At 44.4% G+C, this 27161-nt stretch overlaps 1 protein-coding gene across 2 annotated transcripts in view; it reads right to left on the bottom strand.

The window, feature by feature from the left end:
- Window positions 1–3813: 3813 nt before the first annotated feature.
- The window catches only part of FKBP9 (FKBP prolyl isomerase 9), a 49609-nt gene continuing 26261 nt past the window's right edge, over window positions 3814–27161 (bottom strand). Inside the window, exons 6-10 of one of the 2 annotated variants that reach the window (XM_065883915.1) lie at window positions 22523–22668; window positions 13867–14053; window positions 9038–9183; window positions 7238–7401; window positions 3814–4373 (exon numbers count right to left, since the gene is read on the bottom strand). In XM_065883915.1, coding sequence (XP_065739987.1) covers window positions 4197–4373; window positions 7238–7401; window positions 9038–9183; window positions 13867–14053; window positions 22523–22668 — 820 coding nt within the window. In that variant the 3' untranslated portion in view covers window positions 3814–4196. The remainder of the gene's footprint in view (window positions 4374–7237; window positions 7402–9037; window positions 9184–13866; window positions 14054–22522; window positions 22669–27161) is intronic. The other variant, XM_065883916.1, reaches the window with a different exon arrangement.

The raw sequence follows: 27161 nt of genomic DNA, 5'->3' as shown, positions 1-27161 counted from the left end.
TCGTTGTTCCACGGCATGTGGGATCTTCTCGGACCAGGGCTTGAACCCATGTCCCCTGCATTGGCAGGTGGATTCTTAACCACTGCGCCACCAGGGAACCCTACCATTGTGATAAATTTGACCCTGACTTCTAGCGCTTGAACTGCAGAGTCTATTGGTTTTCTTAGCATGTGAGCTGTGATACAGACAAAGCATGATCCAGCTGGTTCTGGACATCTAGTATGGTCGGTAATCTCTAGTCCAGTCGAATATGGTAGGGAGGCAAGGTCTTGTGATGCAAACCTTTTTCCTGCAGCCCATCCTTATCTTGCATCACTACTTCTCCTTTTTATAATAAACAGTGAAACAAAGTACTCGGTGGCACAAAGTAGACTGTTCCCTTCTTGGGTATTTCCAGAATGGAACTCAAAACCAAGTTTCTTGCTTTAAAGCAGATAGCATGGCATGGGAGTATCAATTACCTGGAGGACTTTTTCACATAGAAAAAGTTGGGAATCCCTTATCTAATGAGAGCTCTTTACTCCTGTATTTGCTATTAGAGCTTGCCATATTGGCTATTTTCCAAAGGATTTGTAATATGCTTCCACAAATAAGCACACTGCATGGTGTAAGTGTAAAGAATACTGAAGTTATGACCTGCATTCTAGTCATTGCTCAGTCCTTTACTAAGACTATAGGTCAGTCACCTCCCTTTAAAATGGAAGCCATGAGAGCGGTCTCTACAGCCTCTTCTAGCCATTACCAGTTCAGAAATGGCAAAACTTGCTGTTGGATTAAACATGTGGGGTGAGAGAATAGGGTGACCCCAGGTGTCTGGTTTGAACGAATGGGTACAAGAGAAGAATGAGAGAGAACAGGCTTGGATGGAAGGTGCTGGGAAGGGAGTGGGAATATACATTCTATTTTGAACACACAGTTTGAGATGCCTGTGAGATATATAGGAGAAGATACCATAGGCAGATTAGAGCTCAGAGGAGAAATTTGGGGAACTATAAATCTGGATGTTGTCTGCATTTCAATGAGATTTAAATATGGCCACTGTAAGCTGGAAGGAATTCCCCTGACCTATTGAAATTCCAACATTAAGGATGACCACACAGAATCAAACACTATTTTAATAATATCTGCAACTAGCAATAAATAATTGAGAGCAGTATTCTTATTTTATAAAAAGACTCCGGACCCTAAGATATCCAAGGGAAGAAAGAAAGCAGCTTTCAAAGAAAGCAGCTCTGTTCCTAGAAACCTAAGATATTAAAGTGCTTATGTATAATCTTGCAGTCGGGCCAACTTCCCTAACAAAATGCATATGTTCCCTTAGCAACGGAAAGAATGGAAGTGCCAGGCAGCACTCAGTAAGTCAAAGGTTTAGAAAGATAAATACTGCATGGTATCACTTATATGTGGAATCAAAAAATAATAAGTTGAAGTCATAGAAACAGTAAAAAAGTGGTTACCAGGGCCTAGACGGTGGGGGAAATACAAAAAAGGATACAGACTTCCAGCTATAAGATAAATAAGGTCTGTGGATCTGATGTATAACATGGTGACTATAGTTGATAACGCTATCATATAGCTGAAATTTGCTAAGAGAAGAACTTAAACGTTCTCCAAAAAAAAAGGTGATGGGTGATGTATATGTTAATTTAAGTAGATGGGGGAATCCTTTCACAATGTACATTTATGTCAAATCATCACATACACTTGAAATGTCTTACAGTTTTGTTAATTATACCTCAGTAAAGCTGAACAACAAAAGCCTGCAGGACAGAGACCCAAGAAGAGCCGAGACTTCAGTCCGAGTCTGAAGGCCAGAAGAGACCAGTGTCCCAGTTCAGCAGTCAGGTAGGCAGTTTAAATACAAAAACAAATACAAGCTAAAGTTTCCCTCCATTCTTGAAGCTCTAAGGCCCACAGTCCTTAATTTCCCCAGAGAAACTTATTTTTTATTCAGCCAACCTGTCTCCACCACTATAGAAAACAGCCAGTGAAGAAATTCAAACAGGACCATCTAAAGATCTAGGGTAGAGAACAAGCACAGGATGTTTATCTTCATGAAGATACGTAAGCTAAGTATAATGAAATGCTAGAGGTCAAATGCATTCCAAAGAGCAGTTCAGTTTAGCAGATCATAAACGTATGTAGTGCCCTTAAGGAATTCTGTTAAATGAAAAGGCTGAGTGACTGTGTGCACCGTAGAAGACGGTTAGGGAACAGACAGGAAGGCCACGGGCACCTCCTTCCCCTCCCAAAAGCACACAGAGTCCCTGAAGTTGCTTCTGCAAAGAGTAAACCAGAACATTTGCTCTTTAAAAAGCCATATATGTATAGTTTTTTCCCTATACTTGTGCCAGTTATTCTCCATTTGCTTCCAACCCAACCCCAACTGGTCATTCTCCACCTTCCTCTGCACCCCAAAACACTGATCCCTGAGAACACCAGCCCCTGAGCTCCTTGCCCTCTGGCTTCGGGTTGGCTTCAGCTAATGGGAGCCAGTGGCAGGACAGAGAGGATGGGTGTCTCCCCCCTCAGTACTCTGCTCCACTGCCAGCCACAGCTCTGGGAGTGGCTGCATCCCTCTACCAGCTCCTACCAGGCAGCCCCGCCCAGGCTCCCCTGGACCCTTGAGGCCCAGGGGTGGAAGAGCTTCCTACTGTCGTTGGCCAACAGCAGTCATGGGTACCTCGACGTCCTTACTGGGCCCCCTGAGCCCTGCCCACGCTTCTGTAAAGAGTACTTTCATTAGCTTCTCTTCAGAAGTCCCACATGAGGGTATGTTTGCAGCCAGGACTCTGACTGATACATCCCCTATATACCGTACGGCAATCTTCCACTTCTTCCAGTTCAGTCCTGCTGAGTTTTTATCAAGGGGATTCTGATGGCATGGTGTATTCTCATGGGAAAAATGAGACTTCAGATAAAATACCACAAAACCTGATGATATAATTCAATATTTTATTTATGAACAAGTCATCTTCCAACATTTATTCCATTGAGTGAGTGCACAGCATTTTCAGGAACTATCTATCTCAGGGCTACATCAGTACAAAATAGTTTAAATTAGTAAAACAAAGCTGTTTCAAAAGGAAAATCATTGGTTACTGCAGGGTGAGTGCCACCACCACTTGGGAACAGAGGACATGAGGCAGCAAGGTGGTTACTGCATAACGTGGGACAGGCCAGCAGGTACAGTGTCCTTCTATGCAAAGAGAGGCTCCCAGGCCTTAGGGCACCTCCCTCTCTAGGACACGAATGAGAGGCAGAAATATGTCACTTTGTCTATGCTCACCTGTTGGGATGACATTTCCATCTTGGCCACAGTGAGATAACTCTGGAGCTAGGCTTAGCCACCAGCCCTATGTGTATCTATATCTGATCAAAGGATTCAGGGTGAGAAGAGAGGGTGCTATGGGATGAGTGATGGGAATAAGCAAGAGTGAAGAAGATAATCTTATGTGACAAATGCAGAATCAAATTCTTTACTCATGGTCCAAGATGCCTTTTGTTTGGTCCACTGATTTTCTTTTTAACCTCCAAGTTACCTAGCCAATGGGAGGCCCACAGTGAGGTGGGGTATGATTAACTAGAAGAGCACACCTGTGTGTGTGTGTGTGTGTGTGTGTCTGTGTGTGTGTGTGTGTGTCTGTGTGTGTGTGTGTCTGTGTGAGTGTGTGAGTAGAGGCACGGTGGAGGTTGGGCATTACCAGGGCCCATACGGGCCACTGGGGAATCTTTTCTGGGGCTCTCTGGGAATCCTGCTGGGGCATGCCCTCTGTCTCTTCTAGCCATCTGGAGAATAATTTTAAAACACCAGCAAGTTAAAAACATTTTTAATCCTCTTTATGTAAATATCCTAGACACGTGTTCTTCTGTTCCCTCCAAGATGATTATAACTTCTGTATGACACTATTTTCCTTTAATAACAAAACTACCCAGAAGGCTCAGGAAACTGCTGACAATGCAGCATTTTCAATATTCTACACAACCCATGCTAAGGCACCCGCACTGATTTTTTAGTATCACCGGCATCAGCCTAAAATTCTCACCATGCGTATCAACCCACCCCGATGTATGTCCCAGGTACTATATGACCCACCTACTACTTGCTGACGATTCCCCTTCTGAGAGACCCTCACACCCTCACTGCACATTCTGCCACAACAGGGGGCTTGGCATCACACAAGCTCATATCAGGTTTAGAGTTCGTCGTGTTTTGCCTCCTGATCTTTGAGTTTAAACTCCTCAGCCGTGACCTTCCCATCTCCATTCCGGTCCTGGTTGGTGAACATATTCTTCACAATCATCTCAGCATCGAATCCAGGGGCAAGTTTCCCTTTGCCAGATGCCACCTGGGCATGAATGTATTCTGAGAACTGGAGAGAAAGGGGCAGGACAGACCATGAGATACAGCAGCTGAGTACACCAAGCTGGAGCCTGAACAGAGCAGCCCAAGGGTGATGGGGCTGGAATTTGAGTCTGAGCCAGCAGAACAGACAAAATCTTCTGAGCTACACGACCCGGGTTTTTTCCTCCAGATGCAGGTTAAAAAACCCCTGCCAAAATGACTCCAGGAGCCCTTAGGTCCCAGGCAGCCAATACAGAGCAACCACTGGAACTATCCCTTTTCCCCAAATCAACACTCAGTTTTCCACCAAAGGCCAATCCCCTAACCACCCTCGCCTCTAATTCATTCAGTCATTCATTCATTCATACAATAAACACTGATTGTCTACTGTGTGCTAAGCACCATCCTAGGCCCTGGGGATATATCGATAAACAAGCAGAACATCCTGCCCTTGCAATTCTAGCACACGCTAGCGGCCAAGATACATGATCAAAAAGGAACATTTAAAAAGTAAGTGAACTACATGTTAACTTAGAAAGTAAAATGCTCCAGAAAAATGAAAAAGTAGAGCCAAGTAAGGAAGATCCAGAGTGCAGTTAGGGGAACGGGCTGAAGTATCAATTTGGTGGTCAGGGTAAAACCCTAATGCGAAAGAGTCTTGTGCAAAGGCTTGAAGGAAGTGAGGGAACAAGCCCAACAGTTATCTAGGGGAAGTGTCTGAGCTGAGAACAGCTGGTAAAAAGGCCCGGGGTGGACATGCCCAGTGTGTTTACAGGACAGCAAAGGGAGACTTGTTGGAGAGGAGGTTACGGCAAGCAGGTGGTGGAGGGCCTTTGTGGGCCATTGCAAAGACTTTGGAAATAGGGGGATGTATGGTCAGGCCACTCAAGATGGCTGTTCTCTTGTCTTTGTACATCCCGTTTGACTAGTCTCTGCTTCACCTACACCCTACTCACAAGAACATGCTTGCCCCCTGCCCCAGCTCGTGATTGTTCTAATCCTTAGGCCAGAATGGCTCCACCTGCTAGTTTGGTAAAGGGAAACCTCTGCCCTCGTGATGGTCATTAACCTGGGGCTGTGAGGGACATGCCCCAGCTGCTGGTTTCCCTGGTAACTGATAAGCCAACCTGATGTCAATTCCCCTATAAATGGTGGCCTTCTCCCCCAGGTAACGGAGATTCCTGTTATGTCCTGCCTCCTGTCTGCCGTACACAGTCATAGGGGGTAGCTGCAGGACCTTTTGCTGCAGACTTGTATGATACCCCTATCCAATAAGTTGTTGATGTCTCTGTTGCTGTCTCTAGGCTCTTTCTTCAGTCTCAAGGCTGGGCAACTACAAGGCTTTCAGGCCTGCGGGATGCAGCCCAACAGGAGGCTTCTGCAGGGTTCTGAGATGAAGCAGGCCATGCTCTGACTTATATTTTAGAAGGATCACTCTGGCTGCTGTGAGGGGCAAGGGTAAGAGCAAGAAGACCTTCGTAGAGGTCCAAGCGGGAGGTGGTGGGCACTGGACTGAGATGCTATGGAGTAGAGGTGATGAGAAGTGGGCAGCTTCTGGATATACTTTCAAGATAGAGCTAGAATAATTTCCTGATGGATTTATTCTAGCCTGTGAGAGGAGGAGAGGAGTCAGAGATGACTGAGTGCTCTCACCTGAGCAACTGGAAGGACAGCGATGCCATCGAATGAGATGGGGAAGGCTTTGGGTGAAGCAAGTTCGGGGGGATGGATATTGGGGGTTCAATAAATGAAGATATCAAGTGGGCAGTTGGATACCTGAGTGTGAAGTGGAGAGAAGATGAGCCCGGAGCTGCCCGTCTGGAAGTCACAGGACAAAGATGGTAAAGCCATGGGACTGGAGGAGACCACCAAGGGTGTGATGTAAAGGGGGAGAAGAGCTCAAGTTCAGGACTTAGCCTCCACCCGAAGAGCCCAGGAAGAAGACTCCTGAGAAGGAGCCACCAGTGAGGTAGAAGGAACACATAGAAACTGTGCTGTGGAAGCCAGGGAAAGGAGACAGCTGTGCTACAGTAAGAGTAAGTAAGGTTCAGCGCCTTAGTGAGACCAGGTTCAGTGGCGTGAAGGGATAAAAACCCAACAGGAGTGGGTGTGAAATGGATTAGAAGGAAAGGAATTGGAGGCAGGGAGGACAGACAACTCTTTTGAGGTTTTTGCTGTAAAGGGAGCAAAGACCTAAAAGAAATGGAAAGATGTATTAAGAGAAGGGAAAATAGCAGCATGTTCTCGGGCTAATGTGAACGGTCCAGTAGCTGGGGAGATGATGACAGAAGAGAGATAGGGGAGAAGGCTGGAGCCACGTCCTTGAATAAGCAGACGTGGAACAGGCGGAGAACTGGAATTCCCTGGGGCTGTGACAAGACAGAGGACTCTATTGCCCAGTTCCACAAAGGGGTGTCTCGTGCAGGAGAAACAACACAGGATCCAGATGCTCCAGACGGGGATGTGTACAAACCGCTGGATGGCTGTGCAACCTTGGGGAAGTCATTTACCTTCTCTGTGCACAGCTGCTTCTGAAAAATAGGGATGATTACAAGGCTGTTGTGAAGGCCAAGAGAGATAATATATGTGAAGAACACTTAGCACAGTGCAGGCCGCAGTGAGCACCCAGGAATGAAGAGCTGAATCCGAGCTCTGAGACCTGGAGCCAAGCCCTGAAGCTCTCAGGGCCTCAGTTTCTTCAAAGAGGAGTTGTGAGCTCAACTTAGAGACTGTGTGTGCAAGTGCTTGGTACATGAGCATGAAGGTTACCAGCATCACAAGCAAGCACAGCTGTCCTCACTCCGAGAGGCTTCACATTCCGGATGGGTACCCCGGCCCAGTGAGGCTCCCTGAACTCCTTGGGTCCCACTTCCCTTCAAAAAGGTCAGTTACCTCTTCCAGGAGGACTTCTCCATTGCCGTCCTTGTCAATTTCTTCAAAGAGGTTGGCTGACACCTCGCCGTTCCATATGAACATGTACCCCTCCGGCAGGCCAGCCACGAGCTCCAGCAGCTCGATGTCAAACACCAACACAGCACTGCCGGGCACTTCTCCATCTGCCGCAGCAACGGGAGGAGGGGGCGTTAGCAACGAGAAGGAGGGCACGCCCCTCTCATCCTCCCCCGGCCGGCCACCCCGGTTCTAGCTGCCTCATGGATAGAGGCATCTCTTGCAAAAGCAAGAAAGTTCAGCATCAATCAGTGAGTGGTTTTTCCAAACTGTGGGTAGTGAGTCTCAAAATCAGTTTAGAGAATGGTGACCAATATTTTTTTAAATTAAGGGATAGAGTAAAATCAGAGTACATTGCACATAGAAAGGATAGGTATTGTTTTATGAAACTTAGTTTTAATTTTATATATAAAATTAAATGGATATGTATATTAGGTAAAATTGCATGCTTATGTGTAACACAGATTGGGAGATAAAATGTAATTCTTACTGTGTCTTGGTGAAAAAAGTTTAAAAGCCACTAGCAGAGACTACAATGGTGCTTGAACTTTTGAATAAATCTTACCGCTGAACTTTAAGAATAATACAGTATGCCTTAAAATCATGATCCAGGATATGATTTGTAAACACAAATTCTAGAACAGTATATGTAGTATGAGCCCAAAAGAACCTATAAGTATGTGACTATAAATAAATGTGCATTACTTTAAATTATATATTATAACTATAATTATATCATAGGAGCATGGTCATACAGGATATACAACATATTTTTTAAAGTGTTTCTTCTCCGATTGGGGGCATTAGCAGAGAGTATCTTTTACAATTACTTAAAAATTTTGAAAAAGAAAATCCAAAGTGCTTATCACTTCTATAAGTTAGCACTTCCCATCTCCTCCATCTCCAGACAGTAGGGGCATAAAAACTGAAAAAGAAGGGGTTCCCACCCACCCCCATGAGGAGGGCTCATTTTGGCCAAAATCATGAAGTAAACCGTAACAGCTGTGAGGGCAAAGTAACGCCAGTATTTCCAGAACTTGAGACCAATCTCTTCCACAAGCAAATCTCCTTGGATAGCTTATAGGTTCAGCATTCCAGTGTCCTGGGAAACAGTTCCCCAAGGAAGCACCTGGCTCACCTAAGAGAAGTCACCTGGCAAGCCCTTTCAGGGACATTTCCCACATGTGGGTTTGAAGAGCCAAGGTTTATTTCACAGAAACCCCTGCTTAATCCCATTAACGTGGCACTAACACCAAATTCACGGGGTCTTGAAACAAAAATGCTAAATACTTAAATAAAAGTCCCCAGGCTTCCCTGGTGGTGCAGTGGTTAAGAATCCGTCTGCCAATGCAGGGGACACAGGTTTGAGCCCTTGTCCGGGAAGATCCCACATGCCACGGAGCAACTAAGCCCGTGCGCCACAACTACTGAGCCTGCGCTCTAGAGCCCGTGAGCCACAACTACTGAAGCCCGTGCGCCTAGAGCCCATGCTCTGCAACAAGAGAAGCCACGGCAATGAGAAGCTCCCACACCGCAACGAGGAAGAGTAGCCCCCGCTTGCTGGAACTAGAGAAAGCCCACGCACAGCAATGAAGACCCAACACAACCAAAAATAAATTAGAAAAAAAAAAGTCCCACAGTCTTTGGGTTTTAAATGGAAGAAACATATTGTGGTTCTAAATAAGCACAAAATACAGATGGTGAATGTGCCCCAAACACCTTTTAACATTGTTGCATACTCACCCACACCAGCCTCCCCATAGCCCAGGTGGGGTGGAATGATCACAGTCCGTTTCTCTCCAACACACATCTCTCTGAGACCCATATCCATTCCCAACACGACTTGTCCAGATCCCAGAACAATATTATACGTTTTACCTAAGTTCCACCTAAAAATGAAACAGAAGAGTCCCTGGTTAGGCCATGAACCCACTGGTACCATGAACCCACTGGTACTTAAGAGTATCCTCCTGAGAAGAACATATCACTTCTGTGATCTTTCTGCCAAAGATACAGAACCCCTATGGAATCATAAGGAAACATCAGACAAGCCCACATTGAGGGACATTCTGCAAAACAACCAGCCCATAACCTTCAAAAGTGTCAAGGTAAAAATCAAAGGAAGACTAAGGGAGTTCGAGAGTTTTGGACATACTGGAATGGATCCTTTTGCTTTAAAAGACCTTATTGGAACATTGGCAAAACTTAAGTGGGGTCTGAGGATTAAAAGTAATGTATCAACATTAACTTCCTGATTTTAATTGAATTATGTAGGAGAATGTCCACCTCTGTTGGAAATACACACTATAGTTTTCAGAGGTGAAGAGCCATCGCAGTGGCAACCTTCTCACCAATGGTTCGGCGTAGCGGGGAAGTTCTTTGTATTGGTCTTGCAATTTTTCTCTAAGTTTTAGTCAGTGTTGTAGCTAGTCAGAAATTTCCATGAGAATTTTAAAAATACATAATGTAGGTAAGGTCCTGGTATTTGGATTCAGCAAGACCTGAGTTTGAATCCTGGTCAAATTTAATTTGACCCTAGAAAATATAATCTCTCAGTTTTCCTCATCTATAAAATGGAGATAATAACAGCTATGGCACAGGTTTCAAATAGTAAATAATATGCTTGGCACGGCAGAGAGCAAGCATGAAGAGCTCAATAAATGGATGGCCTTGAGAGTGTGAAGTGCTTGTGCCTGTAATAGCCTATGACTCCAGAAAAATAACTGTGAACTTGGGCCATGGTGTTAATTATCCTTGATGCCCAAGGTCCCAGGGGAATCTAAACAAATAAAACTTGGCTCAGTCACCTCATTCATTAAAAGTAAATCTATTTCCAAATTGATGGCATTCTTATCACATCCTAAAGGCAAACAGTGGGAATGTTCTTCAATGGCGAGGAAGAAAAGCCTCCTGGATATCTTGGCGCCCCCTTGATGGCCATCACCAAGTGGTGACAACAGGGAAGGGACTTCCCCTGGTCACCTCCCCTTCTCAGGCTTCCCAGCCTCCCCTGGCTGCAGGGCCGCAGCCTCCTTCCCTCCTCAAGCTGGTTCCCAGGGCCAGGCTGGTTCTCTGGAGCTAGCAAATTAAAACCGCGTTTGCATTTGTCCTACCTGGGAGGAAGCAGAAACAAAGCCACTTCTGGCACAGGATGCCTTGGCCCCAGGCCTGCGGGAGGGCAGGCGGGTCCTCTGTCCTGCCCCACACACAATCCCTCCTTTGTCAGCAGCACAGAGGCGCCCTCACACTGCCTCTCTCCAGGGACCGTGGGGAACTTCCCGTGGGACTACTGGGTTTCAAAGTCTTACAGAATATTTGAGAACTCATTTAGTTATCAAATAACAAATGTTTACTCTTCTCTGAGGCCAGTTTCAACATACATTAAAAAAAATCCTCCAAGGGCTTCCCTGGTGGCACAGTGGTTAAGAATCCGCCTGCCAATGCAAGGGACACGGGTTCGAGCCCTGGTCCGGGAAGATCCCACATGCCGTGGAGCAAGTAAGCCCGTGCGCCACAACTACTGAGCCCATGTGCCGAGAGCCTGTGCGTGCTCCACAAGAGAACCCTGCAATGAGAAGCCCGTGCACCACAATGAAGAGTAGCCCCCGTTCACCGCAACTAGAGGAAGCCCGCACGCAGCAACGAAGACCCAACACAGCCAAAAATAAATAAATAAGTTAAAAAAAAAAATCCTCCAAGCAAGCAATTTGTTTTCATGTGTCATCTCTGAAAACCCTGCTAATTCTTTTTCTTCAAGTCATCATTTTATTTTTATTTTTTATTTTGCCGTTTTTCTCTCAGACATTCTCCTCATTCCTTCTGTGCATTCCCGACTTCCCATTCATTGCAGGCTTCCTGCTTCCTGCCTGCAGGCTGCCCCCTCTGGCTCTCCACCCACATTCCCCTCTATCCTCTCCATCGTGGATTCTCCTAGCGCTGATGAATGAGCAACCACAGCAGCACCTGCCTCGTTGTTTACACAGCCCATGTGGGCTTGGGGTGGGACCAGATCCCCTCTTCCAGAAGGAGCTCCTCTCCCACACCCCGGTAAGCAGTCTCCTGCCACACTTCCCATTATCCCATTATTCTGAAGCTTCCACCCAGCGGAGACCAGCAGGGACGCCCAGACACTGCTCTTCCGTGTCAATTTACACGTGACACAAATGACTCACGTGGTTCAGAATGGAGTTTCTGAGAAGAGGAAGGAGCATCACGCGGCTCCCGGATGCTCTGTAACATTGTGCATCCACCAAACACACGTTAGAAGCAGGAAGACTGATTCTCCCCACCCCACGTGGGAAGCCTATCCTGACCCACCAGAGAAGAAACTCCTTTGTTCATTTCCCGCCCCCGCTTCCCTTTCCAAGGCCACAGGAGCACCAGACAAGAATATGAACGTTGGCCAGAGCAATGACAGCTAGCCATCGGCCTTACAGACTGTTCTAACCTAGTTTTCCCATGCATAAGCTCACTTGTTCCCAAAACAACTACAAGCCATGCTTCTTCCTCACTGTCTAATCATCAGTGCAAAGAGGTTTGTTGCAAGCCAGGTCCCTGTAAATCTGGGCCCCAGAACCTAGAACATATTTCCTTGATTCTATAATGCATATTTTTTTCACATTTTAATATCTCTTGATTTGGGATACATCTTACAGTTGACATCATCTCATTGTTTTTTGGCAGTGTTCTTACTTTCTTGAGACACATAAAATGATGCTTCTAACAACCAGCACGTTTTAGATCTCATGAAATAACGTTAACTGCCTGAGGATACCGGATCTCATAGCACCAGAGAGAATGCTCTGAGGAGTATGTCCCTCAGGCTCTCCACGCTGGCTCTCCCCAGCCACACTCTGTCACCTGAAGCTAGAAGGCAGAGGTACGTGTGAGGGGGAAAGAAGACCCTCCCCATCTAGAATAAATGCAGTAGCACATATTTATATGAAGCCCTTCTTTCTCCTCAAGACTAAACTTGGGAATCTAAGTCAGGCTCAATACAAAAATGGGTGTACTTATAGGGAGACATAAAGAAAGACTGAGGGCTTCCCTGCATGGCACCATGGTTAAGAATCCGCCTGCCAATGCAGGGGACACGGGTTTGAGCCCTGGTCAGGGGAGATCCCACATGCCACAGAGCAACTAAGCCCATGCACCACAGCTACTGAGCCTGTGCTCTAGAGCCCACGAGCCACAACAACTGAGCCCGTGTACCACAACTACTGAAGCCCACATGCCTAGAGCCTGTCCTCCACAACAAGAGAAGCCACCACAATGAGAAGCTCATGCACCGCAACAAAGATTAGCCCCTGCTCGCTGCAACTAGAGAAAACCCACACGCAGCAACGAAGATCCAATGTAGCCAAAAATAAACAAATAAAAGAAACAGGGACTTCCCTGTTAGCATAGTGGTTAAGAATCTGCCTGCCAATGCAGGGGACATGTGTTTGAGCCCTGGTCCGGGAAGATCCCACATGCCACGGAGCAAATAAGCCCATGCGCCACAACTACTGAAGCCCGTGTGCCACAACTGATGAGCCTGCACTCTAGAGCCCATAAGCCACAACCACTGAGCCCGTGTGCCACAACTACTGAAGCCCACGTGCCTAGAGCCTGTGCTCCGCAACGAGAAGCCACCGCAATAAGCCAGCACACCACAACAAAGAGTAGCCCCCGCTCACCACAACTAGAGAAAGCCCGTGCACAGCAACGAAGACCCAATGCAGCCTAAAGTAAATAAAATTTTTAAAAAGGCCAAAAATGTTTCTTTCCCAAAGAAGAGAATAGTGTATTAACTTATAGATACCTCTGAAGATTCCGATACATAAGAAGGAAAGTTCCTTTTACCTGTGTGATACTAGTATACACTGTTGATTCCTAGTAATATATTTTCAGATTCATCTCAATCACTTAACATTTATAAAGTACTCCCTTTGTGCTATGCTCTGGTCTACGTGTAAGGAATAATATGAATAAACATGTTGGGAGTCTAAGGTTTTCAGACCAGCAACAGCGATAGAAACAAAAATAACTAAAAGGCATGTAATACATAAAACATTATGAGACTATGAGACTGCAGAAATGGGAGCAGCTGATTCTTCCTAGGAATTAAGCAAAGATTTTGAGAAAAGGGAATACATTTAAGCCAAGGCAGAAGCTGGCCAGAAGGAAGGGTGTAAGCAGTGCACATCCTGCACCACTGCACATGGCACCCCTGGGAGGCAGAAGATGGGCCTCAGCAGAAGACGCTGGCGAGGCAGAACAGAGCTGACAAGAGAGCCTGATGTGCCAGACTCTGGAGTTTAGATTTTATTTGTGGGTTAATTTTTAAAGACAGCAGGATAAGATGAGATCTGCTTTTCAGAAAGACAGTTTCACGGGTGCAGGCTGAAACCATTCATAGGGAACTCTTGGAACAATGCACCGGAGTAGCAATGTACACTTGAGATACTCAGCACAAAGGGCATGAAGATAAAAGCTCTCAACCAGTATCTGATGAAAAGAAAAGGAGGATTGTTGGAACACTGACTGTTATCTGCCAGGCTCACACCCCACCGATCCCTGGCAGCCCTTACGTGGAATCCAGCAGCGTCCCATCCAGAAGTGAGGCGTTGTAGTGATACTTGAGGTAATCCCCCTTCTTACTCAGCACTGAACAGTCGGGGGGCTTATAGTGGGAGGTGATGCTGATGGAGTCTGAAGGGTTGTGAAAGTCAATCACATGGATGTCAAACACCAGCACGGCCGAGCCGGGGATGTTCCCTAAAGGACAGACAAAGGCAATTAGAGGGAACCCTCCAAGCAGCAGCGCACGTGCCTCCCCAGTATCACCAGGTATTGCTCACAGACCTCCAGTGAGGAACACGGGGACCCAGCTGTGAAATCCTAGGCAATGCTGGAAGAGTGAAGCTGGAAGGGCCATTAGAAGTAGCCTAACCCAATTTATAGATGGGGAAACTGAGGCACAGATTTGTCCAGGGTCCACAGTCAGGAGCACACTTTGGACTAAAATTCAAGACACGGTACTACTGCCCCATGGAATGGTTCAACCTGAAAGATTTATGGCTTAAGTTCATCACAGATGAGAAAACTAAAGCTCAACCAAATTAAGGCTTGCCCCGCTCCTGCTAGAAGTAAGAGGTGAGATGAGAAAATCAGCTGTAGAATGAAAATCACTTTAGTGCCCTACCACTGCTTAAGAGAAGCAAAACCAACAGAAACTTCACAGGGGAAATCACCTAGCCAAACTTGGCCCATATATGCCCCTTAAGATATACTACACCTAACAACTCACAAAGTGCTTTACAACACATCCTGTTTGTTCTACACAAAATTATTACTCTTTTCCATTTTTGAAAGCATTATCTCACATCTGAATAATGTTTTACAGTTTACAAAGCATTTTTCACATACACTCTCTCATTAAATCCCTGCAGGAACCCTGCTGGGTAAATATTACCATAAATGCAGGAGTAGCAGGTCATCCATTCATTTAATGACAGCTTCTCAGGAGGGTATCAGTTGTTAACCACACCCCCAGATCATTTCAGAGAAGTTTACACGTAAAAAAATTGTACATAGTGTTACTTAGAATCAAGGAGGTATAATATTTTCATTAGCATTTTACAGACAAGAAAACCAACTCAGATATAACTTGTTCAAGAAAACAACACAGCTATAGACAGAAGTCAGTAGCGCTATGTGAACATCAACAGCCCCTCCCCACCCCCCATCCTCCAGATCACACAACCCCCACCCCACCATGTGCTCATCTGTTTCTCGGCTGCTGTCTCTCTAACACACACTTAATGGGTAGGTGCTTGTTAGGTACCAGGCACCCTTCTAAGTGCTTTAGATGTATTAGTTTATTTAATTCTCATTATAATCCTATATTCCCAACCTACAGATGAGGAAACTAAGGCACAGATTTTGATGGCTGCCCAAAGTTACCAAGGTAGTAATTAGAGAAGCTTGGGCTTTTACAGCAGCACACAGGTGCCTCATACTCACTAGTGATGGGGAGTTGCTGAAGTGAGTGGTTAACAGGGTCCAGGATCTTTCCCAGAGGAACCAGGTATTGCAAACTGCCATAGGAGGGTGCCTGGAACCAGGGCCAAGGGCAGCTCTTTGCGGGAAACAGCACACACTAACGGGGGGCAGTGGTTGTGGAGCCAGACAAGTGGTTTCTCAATCCTGGTTGCTCATTAAAACCAACTGGGAACGAACCTTGAAAACATTATGCTCAGTGAAAGAAACCAGACACAGAAAGACAAATATTGTATGCTTTCACTTATATGAGGCACCTGGAATAGGCAAATTCATAGAGACAGAAAGTAGGACAGTGGTTACCAAGGGCTGGAGGGGGAGAGGGTAATGGGGAGTTTGTGTTGGGGATGATGGAAAAGTTCTGGGTATAGACAGTGGTGACAGTTACACAACATTGTGAATATATTCAACGGCACCGAACTGTAAATTTAAAACGTGTTAAAATGGTAAATATGTGCATTTCACCACAATAAAAAAATAATTCACCACATTCACAGAATAAAAGAAAAAATCATGATAATCTAAAAAAACATCACCTGGGCCCCACTCTGAGATTCAGATACAGCTCACCTAGTGCAGTGATCTCGGCCTTGGGCGCCATCAGGATGTCCTGGAGAACTTGGTGAAAACGCAAAGGGCCAGGCCCTTTCCCATGCAGCACCTCTGGTTCTGTGATCTTTAAGCTCTCCAGGTGATTCTTGCCTGTGATATGCCACAACATTGCAGAACGGCTGGACTACAGCGGCACCAGGCATTGGTTTTCCAGGAGTTTCTAAGGGGCAGCCAAGGTTTAGGAGCGCTGTGCTAAATGGTCTGCAAGTGAGCAGCTGAGGAGATTTAGGAGCCCCACCTCTCATCTCCATGAGGAGGATCAAGGCGCAGGCCATGGTTGTGATGAAGGGGATTGGTGGAAAAGAACGCGCATCTTGAGCAGCTCTAATAACCTCTCTGAAAAAAACGTGTGGACGGAGCCCAGAAAGGGACAAGAAACTGATGGCATTGGGCTGGTACAAACTTAACCTCCCCTTGCCAAGTGTATGGTTGGACCATTCAAGAGGGCTGTTTTCTTGCTCTCTGTACAGCCCCTGCTCAACCAGTCCCTGCTTCACTCACATGACTATCCAATTCTCTTAATCATAGCGCTTAATCAGTAACTGCCTACATGCTTGCCCCCTGCCCCAGGTGCTGGTTTCCCTGGTAAGTGATGAGCCAAGCTGACATCAGTTCCCCCTTTAAATGATGGCCCCTTCTCCCCTGCAAGTAGCGAAGATTCCTGCCATGTACTGCCTGCTCTCTGCCGTTCACGATGGGGTGTTACTCCAGGATCTTTTGCTGCAGACTTGTAAGATCCCTTATCCAATAACTGGTTGATGTCTCTGTTGCTGTCTCTGGGCTCTTTCTTCAGCTTCAAGGCTGGGCAACTACAAGGCTTGCAGCCCAGCACCAACTAAGTGAATGTTGCTTGCCACCTGGATCTACAAGAATTCAGTCATTAGCCACTGCAGTCACTGACCTACAGCACACCTTGGAAAACATTCAGGGGGAAGATCAGGGATAAGGTACCTGTGCTCTGGGAAAACTGGCAGAACAGGCCTCCAGGTAGTTAGAGGTTTTCAGGAGAAAACTTTATGAACCCAGACTTTTGCATCTTCCTACACTTAGAAAAGCACTAAAGTCAGTAACTGAGATACCTATTCCCCGTGACTAGCAGTTACCTTCTACCAAGATGTGTGCTTTAGGGCTTCCCTGGTGGCACAGTGGTTAAGAATCTGCCTGCCAATGCAGGCAACACGGGTTCAAGCCCTGGCCCTGGAAGATCCCACATGCCGTGGAGCAGCTAAGCCCATGCAACACAACTACTGAGCCTGTGCTCTAGAGCCCGCAAGCCACAACTACTGAGCCCACGTGCCGCAACTACTGAAGCCTTTGTGCCTAGAGCCCGTGCTCCAGAACAAGAGAAGCCACCACAATGAGAAGCCTACACACTGCAAGGAATAGTCCCCACTCACCACAACCAGAGAAAGCCCACGCACAGCAACAATGCCCAACACGGCCAAAAATAATAATAAATTAATTAATTTAAGAAAAAAAGATGTGTGCTTTATTGTACATATCCTTCCTCCAAATTCACATATATACTGGCCATCCCCCTTACCTCTTTGGAGCAGTTCCTCAAAGCTATCTGAGAGGCTATCTCCCAGGCTATATAGTCCTCAGTAACCCCAAATAAAACTATAAAACTGAACTCACAGCTCTTACATTGTTGTTGTTGTTGTTTTAATTGACACCCTTAAAGGTACATTCATATGCAGGACTATCTTAGGGCACCAGGACTACCCCACGCCCCTGTGCTCTGATATCAGTTTGCCCAACACTTTCCTGATAACTAACCCAGCTTCTCAGGCCCCCAGGATCCCAGGTGCAAGTATTCTGATCAGTGGAGAGGTCAATCACACCCTTTCAAGTAAGTATTCAATGTCTGGTTCTATGTCAGCTCCTAGGAAGTTAGCATGAGTCAGTCTACCAGGTGTCTGATTAAGGCACAAATGCACATCTACTGAGGCATCAATAAGAACGTAAGCTCTATGTGGGCTGGGAGTTTGTCTTTTTCTCTGCTGAATCCCCAATACCTTAGGGCAGTGTCTGGTCATGAAGGCACTCAATAAATTTTTGTTTAATAAATTTTATTTTTATTTATTATTTTTGGCTGTGTTGTGTCTTCATTGCTGCACGTGGGCTTTCTCTAGTTGCAGCGAGCAGGGGCTACTCTTCGTTGCAGCGCGCGGGCTTCTCATTGCGGTGGCTTCTCTTGTTGCAGAGCACGGGCTCTAGGCGCACGGGATTCAGTAGTTGTGGCTCGCAGGCTCTAGAGCCAGGCTCAATAGTTGTGGCTCATGGGCTCTAGAGCGCAGGCTCAGTAGTTGTGGCGCACGGGCTTAGTTGCTCCGCAGCATGTGGGACCTTCCCGGACCAGGGCTCGAACCCGTGTCCCCTGCATTGGCAGGCGGATTCTTAACCACTGCGCCACCAGGGAATCCTGGCACTCACTAAATATTTGATGGACAGACAGATGGGGTTGCTGGGCCTACAAAAAAATCCAGACTAGACCTCGAGCCATAAGATCCCACCTGCCCCAGGCAGCCAGCACCCCTTCCACCATCCTTCCCTCTATCTGGCTCTGCCTTCTCCAAAGAATATACAGTGTAAAAATAAGTGCTGACCAGTGTAGGGGAGTAAATTTGCCACCCCAAAAATGTCTCTTCGACATGTGGATTATTTCAAGTTGAAAATAAACAAGATGCAAAAACTCAAAAAAAAAAAGAAAACCTTTCTTTTTACCTCTTTAACTGCCTGAAGAATGTTGGGGCATGGGGGGAGCTATCACCATACATAACTACTGTATGAACTAGATGTGGAGACAGGAAGGAACCTAGCAAAGTCTATTAGTTAAAATTTCTCTTGGTGTCCCAATGTCTGTGTGGCCCCGTAAACATTTGTTTACCAAACATTTGCTTTTCCATCTCCAGGTCCGAAACCACTACCCCCAACATCCTCTTCTGTCTTTAGCCAATGGTGGTGTTTAAGGTGAGGGCTTCAGACATTTTGGTGAGTTAGTTTCCCTAGGTCTCTCCCATATATACATGTTATTAAAATTTGTTTGATTTTCTCCTGTTAATCTGTCTCATATCAATTTATTTCTTAGACCAGCCAGAAGAACCTAGAAGGGTAGAGGAAACTATCTCCTCCCCAACACCAGTAAACAGGTGAAAATAATCCAACATTTCATTAGGCCCAACACCAGCCTCCTCTCTGAATAAAACCTTAACCAATGCAGAAAAGTATTCATCAATTTTTCCCACTAGATAAGCCGCCTCAAGAAGAGACACAGGGCTTCCCTGGTGGCGCAGTGGTTGAGAGTCCATCTGCCGATGCAGGGGACACAGGTTCGTGCCCCGGTCCCGGAAGACCCCACATGCCGCGGAGCGGCTGGGCCCGTGAGCCATGGCCCCTGAGCCTGCGCATCCGGAGCCTGTGCTCCGCAACGGGAGAGGCTGCAACAGTGAGAGGCCAGCGTACCACCAAAAAAAAAAAAAGAAGAGACACAGATGACAAAAAATAAAGCGGCCGGCCAACTGGGCCAGAAGGAAACACGGCAGCTCTTGGCAGCGTGGGTTTCCTCTGAGAGCTCTGGGACTTCTGGTTGGAGTTCTCAGTTCTTCATATATGGGTATCAACAAGTCACAGCGTAATGGAAACTCATTCTTCCCCTCTGCCTATGACACAGGCAGCAAGAACCCTGGGTGCAATTCAACTCCATCACCAATTAGCTACTGTGGCCTCTAGCAAATGACTCAACCTCTCTGGGCCTCGTTAACAGAGAACTGTTTTGAGGTTTGAATGAGCTCGTACATGAGAAGTCCTTCACAGTGTGGGTAAAATATTAGCTTTCTTCACTTTTGAAAAAGAGTGCTTAAAAGGTCATGTGGAAGTTGGGGAACAGAAACTGAGGAAGTGATGCTGCCACAACCCTGCAGCAGAATCCATTCTCTACTTCGGGGCTGCAAACATCCAAACGCTCTAAATTCAGGGCTGTCCCCATGGAACAAAGCAGACAGCAGAAAGGGCCAGAGCCTTTACAGAAGGCCTATCCCCTCCCCTCCACCAACCCTGCAAGAGAAAATGGTTGCAACAAAATGAAATGCCGAAGAGTCGGAGAGTCCAGCATTTCTTCCTTCCACAAATATTTACTGAATGCTTACCATGTGCCTGGCCCTGTGGTATGTGGTGAGAAAGCCACAGGCTTCCTCTGTGTCCTGACACCCTTCTAAGGTCAGTCCCTCAGTGATTAGCATTAGGTCCTGGGCAACCCCACAAGGAGGCCAAGGGCACTCGCTAACCAATAGGACAGAAACCGACCCTGTGCAAGAGCAGCTGGGTGTTACTTGCCATGGTGCCCCTCCCCCCACCATGGGAACAAATGATTCAGGGTGAAGTAGCCTCATGCCCAGAAAATTTACAAGACTTCAAATGTTTCCCAGAGCCTTATATAATTCTTTGCAAAACTGTCTCATACTTGTGAGAAAGCCAAAAGGAGAAATAATTTAAGCAAGTGTTTTCCATCAGTCTATTCTTTTTAGGGAAAGGAAGAATTAGTCCTGAGGGCAAAATGAAACATGAATATGCTGAAAGTATTTGTCTATTCCTGCATGTATTTGGCTAGAAGTAGAAATTTACATAATACAAAACAACAGAGCATCAAGACACTAGACAAACAGAACATGAAGCAAGGTTTGTTGAATGATCTTAAGACCTTAAGCTGTGATTTGTTGTGGCTTTATAAATCAGACATTTAAGTCAGGAAAAATAATGTTTCTCCATGGTACAGCCTAGTTTCCAACCAACCTGATGATTCTTAGATCCTCCAAACAAATCCTACTGGGAAAATTCTGAAATCCACTGTAGCAGTAGAAGTCAGAAGCAGGTTAACGAAATGAATGTGTACAGCCAGCCAGGCCAGCCAGAATCTCATCAGCAAAAAAAACACAAAAGCAAAATAAATACTGTATCAACTCTTCCAAAGTAAGTTAGCAAAAAATGGTATCTGAGAAAAAAAATAATAAAGGAAATATGGTTTGGAATACTATGCAACCATTAAAATTCTATGCAACCTGTTGGCATAAAACATTGTTCACGACAAATTACGTAAAGAGAGAAATTACAAAGTAATATGTATAGGTGATCCCACTTTTTTTTTTTTTTTTTTAGGTGATCCCACTTTTGTCAGTATTTATTGACAAAAAATACTGTAGTATTTTTGTCAATAGTGTAGATGGATATGTGTTTATTTCCTTTTATCTACATAGATTCACATATACTCAAAAGTATAGAAGGATAGTCACTTCACTGTTATATGAGTTTCCTATTACTGCTATAACAAATTACCACAAGCTTGGTGGCTTAAAACAACATAAATTTATTCTCATAACTCTGGACTCAAAGTCTAAATTCAAGGTATTGGCAGGGATGTGTTCCTTTTGGAGGTTTCAGGAGAATCTGTTTCCTTGCTTTTTCCAGCTTCTCAAGGCCACCCTCCTTCCTTGACTTGTGGCCCTTTCCTCCAACCTCTAAGTCAGCAGTGTAGCATTTTCTCCTCTCTCTGGTCTCCTGCTTCCCTCTTGCAAAGATCCTTGTAAGTACATCAAGGCCACCTGGATGATCCAGGATAATCTCCTCATCTCAAGACCATTACCTTAATCACATCTGCAAAGTCTCTGGGGATTAGGACATGGACATCTTTTGGGGCCGATACTCCACCTACCACATTAACAATGGTTATTCCTGGGTGGTGAGATTATGGGAGATTTTTGTTGTTGTTGATCTCTATTTTCTTATTCTAAAGTCAGCATATATTTTTTGTGTAACTTTTAAAAAGAAGTTTGCTGTTTGGGTGACAAATATTCTAAAACTGGATTAAGGTGATAGTTGCACAACTCACAACATTTATTAAAAGTCATTGAATTGTATACTTAAATTGGGTGAATTTTATGGTATGTAAATAATACCTCGATAAAGTTGTTAAAAACAAAAACCAAAATCTAATACACAGTATAGTGAATATAGACAACAATATTGTCTTATAATCATCAAACTTGCTAATTATCAATTATTCCAACCATCAAAAAGAAATGATAATTATGTACCATGATAGAGGTGCTAATTATCACCACAATGGCAATCACATTACAATATATAAATGTATCAAAATAACATGTACACCTTAAATGTACACAAGGTTATATGTCAAATATATTTCAATAAAAACGAAAAACAAAAAAAGGGGGGTTGCAATTTACTTTCAAATGGTCAACAAAGAAAAAATGTACTGTAATTATATATATAAAGCAAATATAGCAAGATGTTGACGACTGGTGAATCTAAGTGGAGTTCACTGTACAGTTCTTTCAACTTTGGTGTAGGTTTTAAATTTTCCAAAAGGAAAAGGAAAACGGGCAGGGGGAACAAGGAGTCATGACAGAGCATCTCTAAAAACTAGAGTTATTTGAGTATTCGAGTCTGAAGCTAGACTTTAGCTTCTACGCTTTGCCAGAGGCCCTGGTTCCAAGCAGTGTGGAAGCATCAGTTAGTGCCTCTCTAAGGCAGTCTTAGAAGGCAGCCAGCGCTTACCTCTTCCTTCCTCGCCATACCCCAGGTGAGGGGGGACCACGATCCTCCGCTTCTCTCCAATGCAAACGCCGAGTAAACCTTCATCCATCCCAGCAATCACGTAGCCCTGCCCAATGTACGTGTCAAAGGTGCGGTTCCGCGAGTAGCTGGGAAAGAGGAAAAGAGCTTGGTCACGAGGGATACCGCAGCAGCAGTGTAGTTGGTACCATGAGGCAACAGAGCGCAGGGGCCTCCAGACTCCAGAAGAGGGTGAACCCTAGAATCTGAGTACAAGCCAGGAAACACGCCCCCCTGAAATGATGAACAAGGATCCACACACTGCATGGGAGCTGCCGCCTGCACAAACGCTCCCAGAAACGAGCCCTCCAGCCCTCTGGTTTGGTCAGGTTATGAATGGGATGCGGGTTACAAGAAGCAATCATGCAGAAATGTAGCTATAATGTAAATCGGACTCTACGCTTGTTGACCACGTCAGGTTAATGAAAAAAGCATCAAGGGGGCCCTTGTCAGAAACTAAGAATTTCTCTGTTATCTCTTGTAAAGAAACAACTTAGAAGTTCTAGAGTCTTCTATTACTCTAACATAAAGTTTCAAATGAAAGCCCAAAAAGGAAAAAAAAAAAAGAAAGAAACTAAGAATTTCTCTAAAGAGGAGAGTATCTGTATATGTGGGACATGAATATTCAGATTGCCAGAAAAGTAGCATATATACTGAGAGCAATTTAACTCTGCAGTGAACTCGCCCTACTGCAATCCATGCTCACCAAGCTACCTCCCAGTGAGTACCTGAATTTCCCAAGTGCCTCTGGTAGGAGCCCCAAGCATTCCACTCAGTGGAGAGATCCAGCCTCTGTATTAATTGCCAATTGAGTCTGATTACTATGAGTTTGGAGAAAACAAAGCCTGATGATTCCAGAATAAAATAATAAAACTTCATTTGCCACTTCAGATACTGAACTCTGAACCACAGTGATCTGTACCCATTACCCACCCCCAGCTGGAGCAGATGTGGCAAAAAGCTTTGTCCTGAGAAAGAGCCAGTCAGTTCCACTGTCACCTCATCAAACACAGCCCAAGGATGACTGTGTCAGAGATGGTCAGCAGTGGGACCAGGGAGATGAAAAGGCAGAGCTGTGAGAGGCTCTTCCTTCTCAACACCCCTCAGGGACCACAAAAACAAGGGACGTGAAGAAATGATAGTAACAAATGATTCTCCTCATCCAGGAAGCAGATTTTCTACATAATTATCTGTATTTCATTGTATATGTATGGAAGACCTATGAAGTGCATAACTCTGGTTCCCTGTGAAGAGGGGAACTGGGTGATTGAGGGACAAGGATAGGTGAAAAATTCTTCATTGTATATTCTTTTACACTTTTAGGATTTTGAACCATATCAATGTATCACAGTAGGAAAAAATGATGTTTAAAAAGAAAAAGAATATTCTCTATCATACAAACTAAAAAGTTACAATAGCTAAAGGTATGACTGTGGCCCAGAAATAGCTGGATCACTGGAAAAGGATAAAAATTCTAGACCAAGACCCAAAAGTGTATACAAGAATTTGGTACATGATCAATGTCAGATTTTAAATGAGTGAGGAAAATACAGTTATTCAATAAAGGGTGTTGGAAAAACTGGCTAACCATCTGGAAAAAACCATTTAGATCCTTACTGTCATACTGAACACCACAATAAATTCCAGATGGATTTAAGATTGAAACATGAAAGCATTTATAAACACGGAGAGAGCCTGCAGAAGCTTTTTAATACTTACTTCGAGTGGTGAAAATGGAAGGGGTTGATGTGAAATTATTACATTTTATTAAATATCTTTGCATTGTTTCACTTATACAACAAGAACATAATATTCTTTAAAATAAAAATTCTAATAGAGAATACTTTAAAGGATAAAAAAATAAAGCCATTAGAAGAGCAGGAGGAAAATACAGGTGAATATTCATATACTCCAGGGGAAAAAAAACAAGTCCAGGGGTGGGGAGAGACTTTTTAGCAAGTTACTCAAGACAGAATATATAAGAATTTACATAAGAATAAAGGAAACCATAAAGGAGAAATGGAATGTATTTAACAACATAAAAGGTTTATATTTAAACAGATCAAAAATCACAACAACCGAAATTAAAATGCAAATAAATAGGCAATATGCTTTCAACAATATGCAACCATAAAAATGTTAATATCTTTAATGTACAGAGATTTTAAATTAATAAGAAAAGGACAAATACCAATATCCTCAATATAAAAACAGGCAAATACACCAACAGGTAAATCACAAAAGAAAATATCCAAATAGTCAATAAACATTTGAAAGAATTTCAACCTTAATAGCAATCAAAGAAATTCACATTACAATTATAAAGTTCTACTTTTCTCCTATAAATTGGCAAAGATTATTTTTAAATAATACCCAATGTTGCTGAGTTTGCAGGAAATGGGGTACTCTTAGTGATGTAAAACCTTCCTTGAGGACAACTTGGTACTTGTATCGAAAGCTGTAAAAGGGCTTCCCTGGTGGCGCAGTGGTTGGGAATCTGCCTGCCAATGCAGGGGATGCGGGTTCGAGCCCTGGTCTGGGAAGATCCCACATGCCGCGGAGCAACTGGGCCCGTGAGCCACAATTACTGAGCCTGCGCGTCTGGAGCCTGTGCTCCGCAACAAGAGAGGCTGCGATAGTGAGAGGTCCGCGCACCGCGATGAAGAGTGGCCCCCGCTTGCCACAACTAGAGAAAGCCCTCGCACAGAAACAAAGACCCAACACAGCCATAAATAAATAAATTAATTTAAAAAAACAAAAAAAAAAGAAAGCTGTAAAAATACACATAACCTTAGACCTAGAGATTCTTCTAGAAATTTATCCTAAGGAAACAATCATATTATTTAAGATTTAGCTACAAAAATAATTATTGTAGTCCCTCTTAGAACATCAAAAATAGAAAATAATAGGGATTGATTACTAAATTAAGGCAAATCTATATAATGGAATATTACTTAGCTCCTAGGATGGATTAGACCCCAGTGTACTAAAATGGAAATCTGTTTGAAACCTAAGAAAACTGGTTCCATTAATATGGAAAGAAATCTGGTATCCACTAGAAAAATGGCTTTTCAACTAAAACTAAAATTCCAGGGAATAAAAGACAGAACCAAGCTCATATGTGACAAGTAATCACACGCACACACTCTCTGAATTTTTTTTAATAGAAAAAATAAAAACAACTCAAATGTCATCAATGGGGAATGGTTAGATAAATATGGTATATTCACTCAATGAAACACTACACAGACATAAAAAATGATTTCTCTCTATGCATTAATATGGAAAAATTCCAAGATGAAAAAAAGCAAGGAGCAGGGGCTTCACTGGTAGCGCAGTGGTTAAAAATCCGCCTGCCAATGCAGGGGACATGGGTTCGAGCCCTGGTCCAGGAGGATCCCACATACCGCGGACCAACTAAGCCCATGCACCACAACTACTGAGCCTGCACTCTACAGCCCGCGAGCCACACTACTGAACCCACATGCCACATCTACTGAAGCTCGTGCGCCTAGAGCCTGTGCTCCACAACAAGAGAAGCCACCGCAATGAGAAGCCCGCGTGCCGTAACGAAGACTATAGCCCCTGCTCGCCGCAACTAGAGAAAAGCCCATGCACAGCAACGAAGACCCAAGGCAGCCAAAAATAAATTAATTAATTTTAAAAAAAAGCAAGGAGCATAATAGTGTATATAGTACGTAACATTATGTTATCTGTATATGTATATAATACATAATGTTATATATGTATATATATTCTATATGCTATATACTATAAAGCGGAGAAAATAATATAACAATTGTATTTGCTTATATCTGCTTTAGGAAAAAAATCCACACATGTGAAGAATAAAAAAAGAAACTTATTAATAACAGTGGTTAACTCTAAGTGGCTTGGGGGGAGGGGGATGTGAGGTTGGCAGGGATGGTTGGTACAACATATCTTAACGCATATTTTGTTTTAATTTTGAACCATGAGACTATTGCCTTTTTCCAAAAAAGTCAAATGAAAAATTTAAAAGAAGGGATCCGCGGAGTAGTAAGAATGAATTACGCAAATAAAATTATACCGTATAAAAATTCTGTAAGGTTTCTGGGTGACTAATTAAATGAGAAGTCTCTTACCTCAGAGAAACAGGTAGATTGCTGTCACTACTTGCTAGGTCTATAGGAAGCTAAAGGAATCCAAACAACGCATGCCACCTGAATGAGCAACACATACCAGACACCTGTTGCTTGCTCACAACTGCAGGCTAAGCCTGATAAACAAAACAAAGCTTTGAATAACAACAGGCTCCGCCCAGCATCCAAACAGTCCCTGCAGCAGATAAGCCATTAAGGTTTGCAAAGGGCTTCTGCCTACCTTCTCTCTTTAATCTAACCATCTCTTTGAGAAAGGTGCTAACAACAGCGAAAAACCTGAAGCTCAGGGAGGTCAAATGCTATCCAAAGTCACACACCTAGTGCACCACACACAGGGACTGGAATCCAGGTCTCCCAGCACCAAGTCTGTTCTCTTCGCATCCTACCGCCTGGACCTGCCTCCTGGTCACTTCCCACCTTGGACCCCAGAGTTGGGTTTA

This window comes from Phocoena phocoena, chromosome 9, assembly GCF_963924675.1.
Source record: "Phocoena phocoena chromosome 9, mPhoPho1.1, whole genome shotgun sequence".
Classification (NCBI taxonomy): domain Eukaryota; kingdom Metazoa; phylum Chordata; class Mammalia; order Artiodactyla; family Phocoenidae; genus Phocoena; species Phocoena phocoena.
The sequence above is the reverse complement of the archived record's forward strand: the minus strand, read 5'-3'. Positions and strand labels throughout refer to the sequence as shown.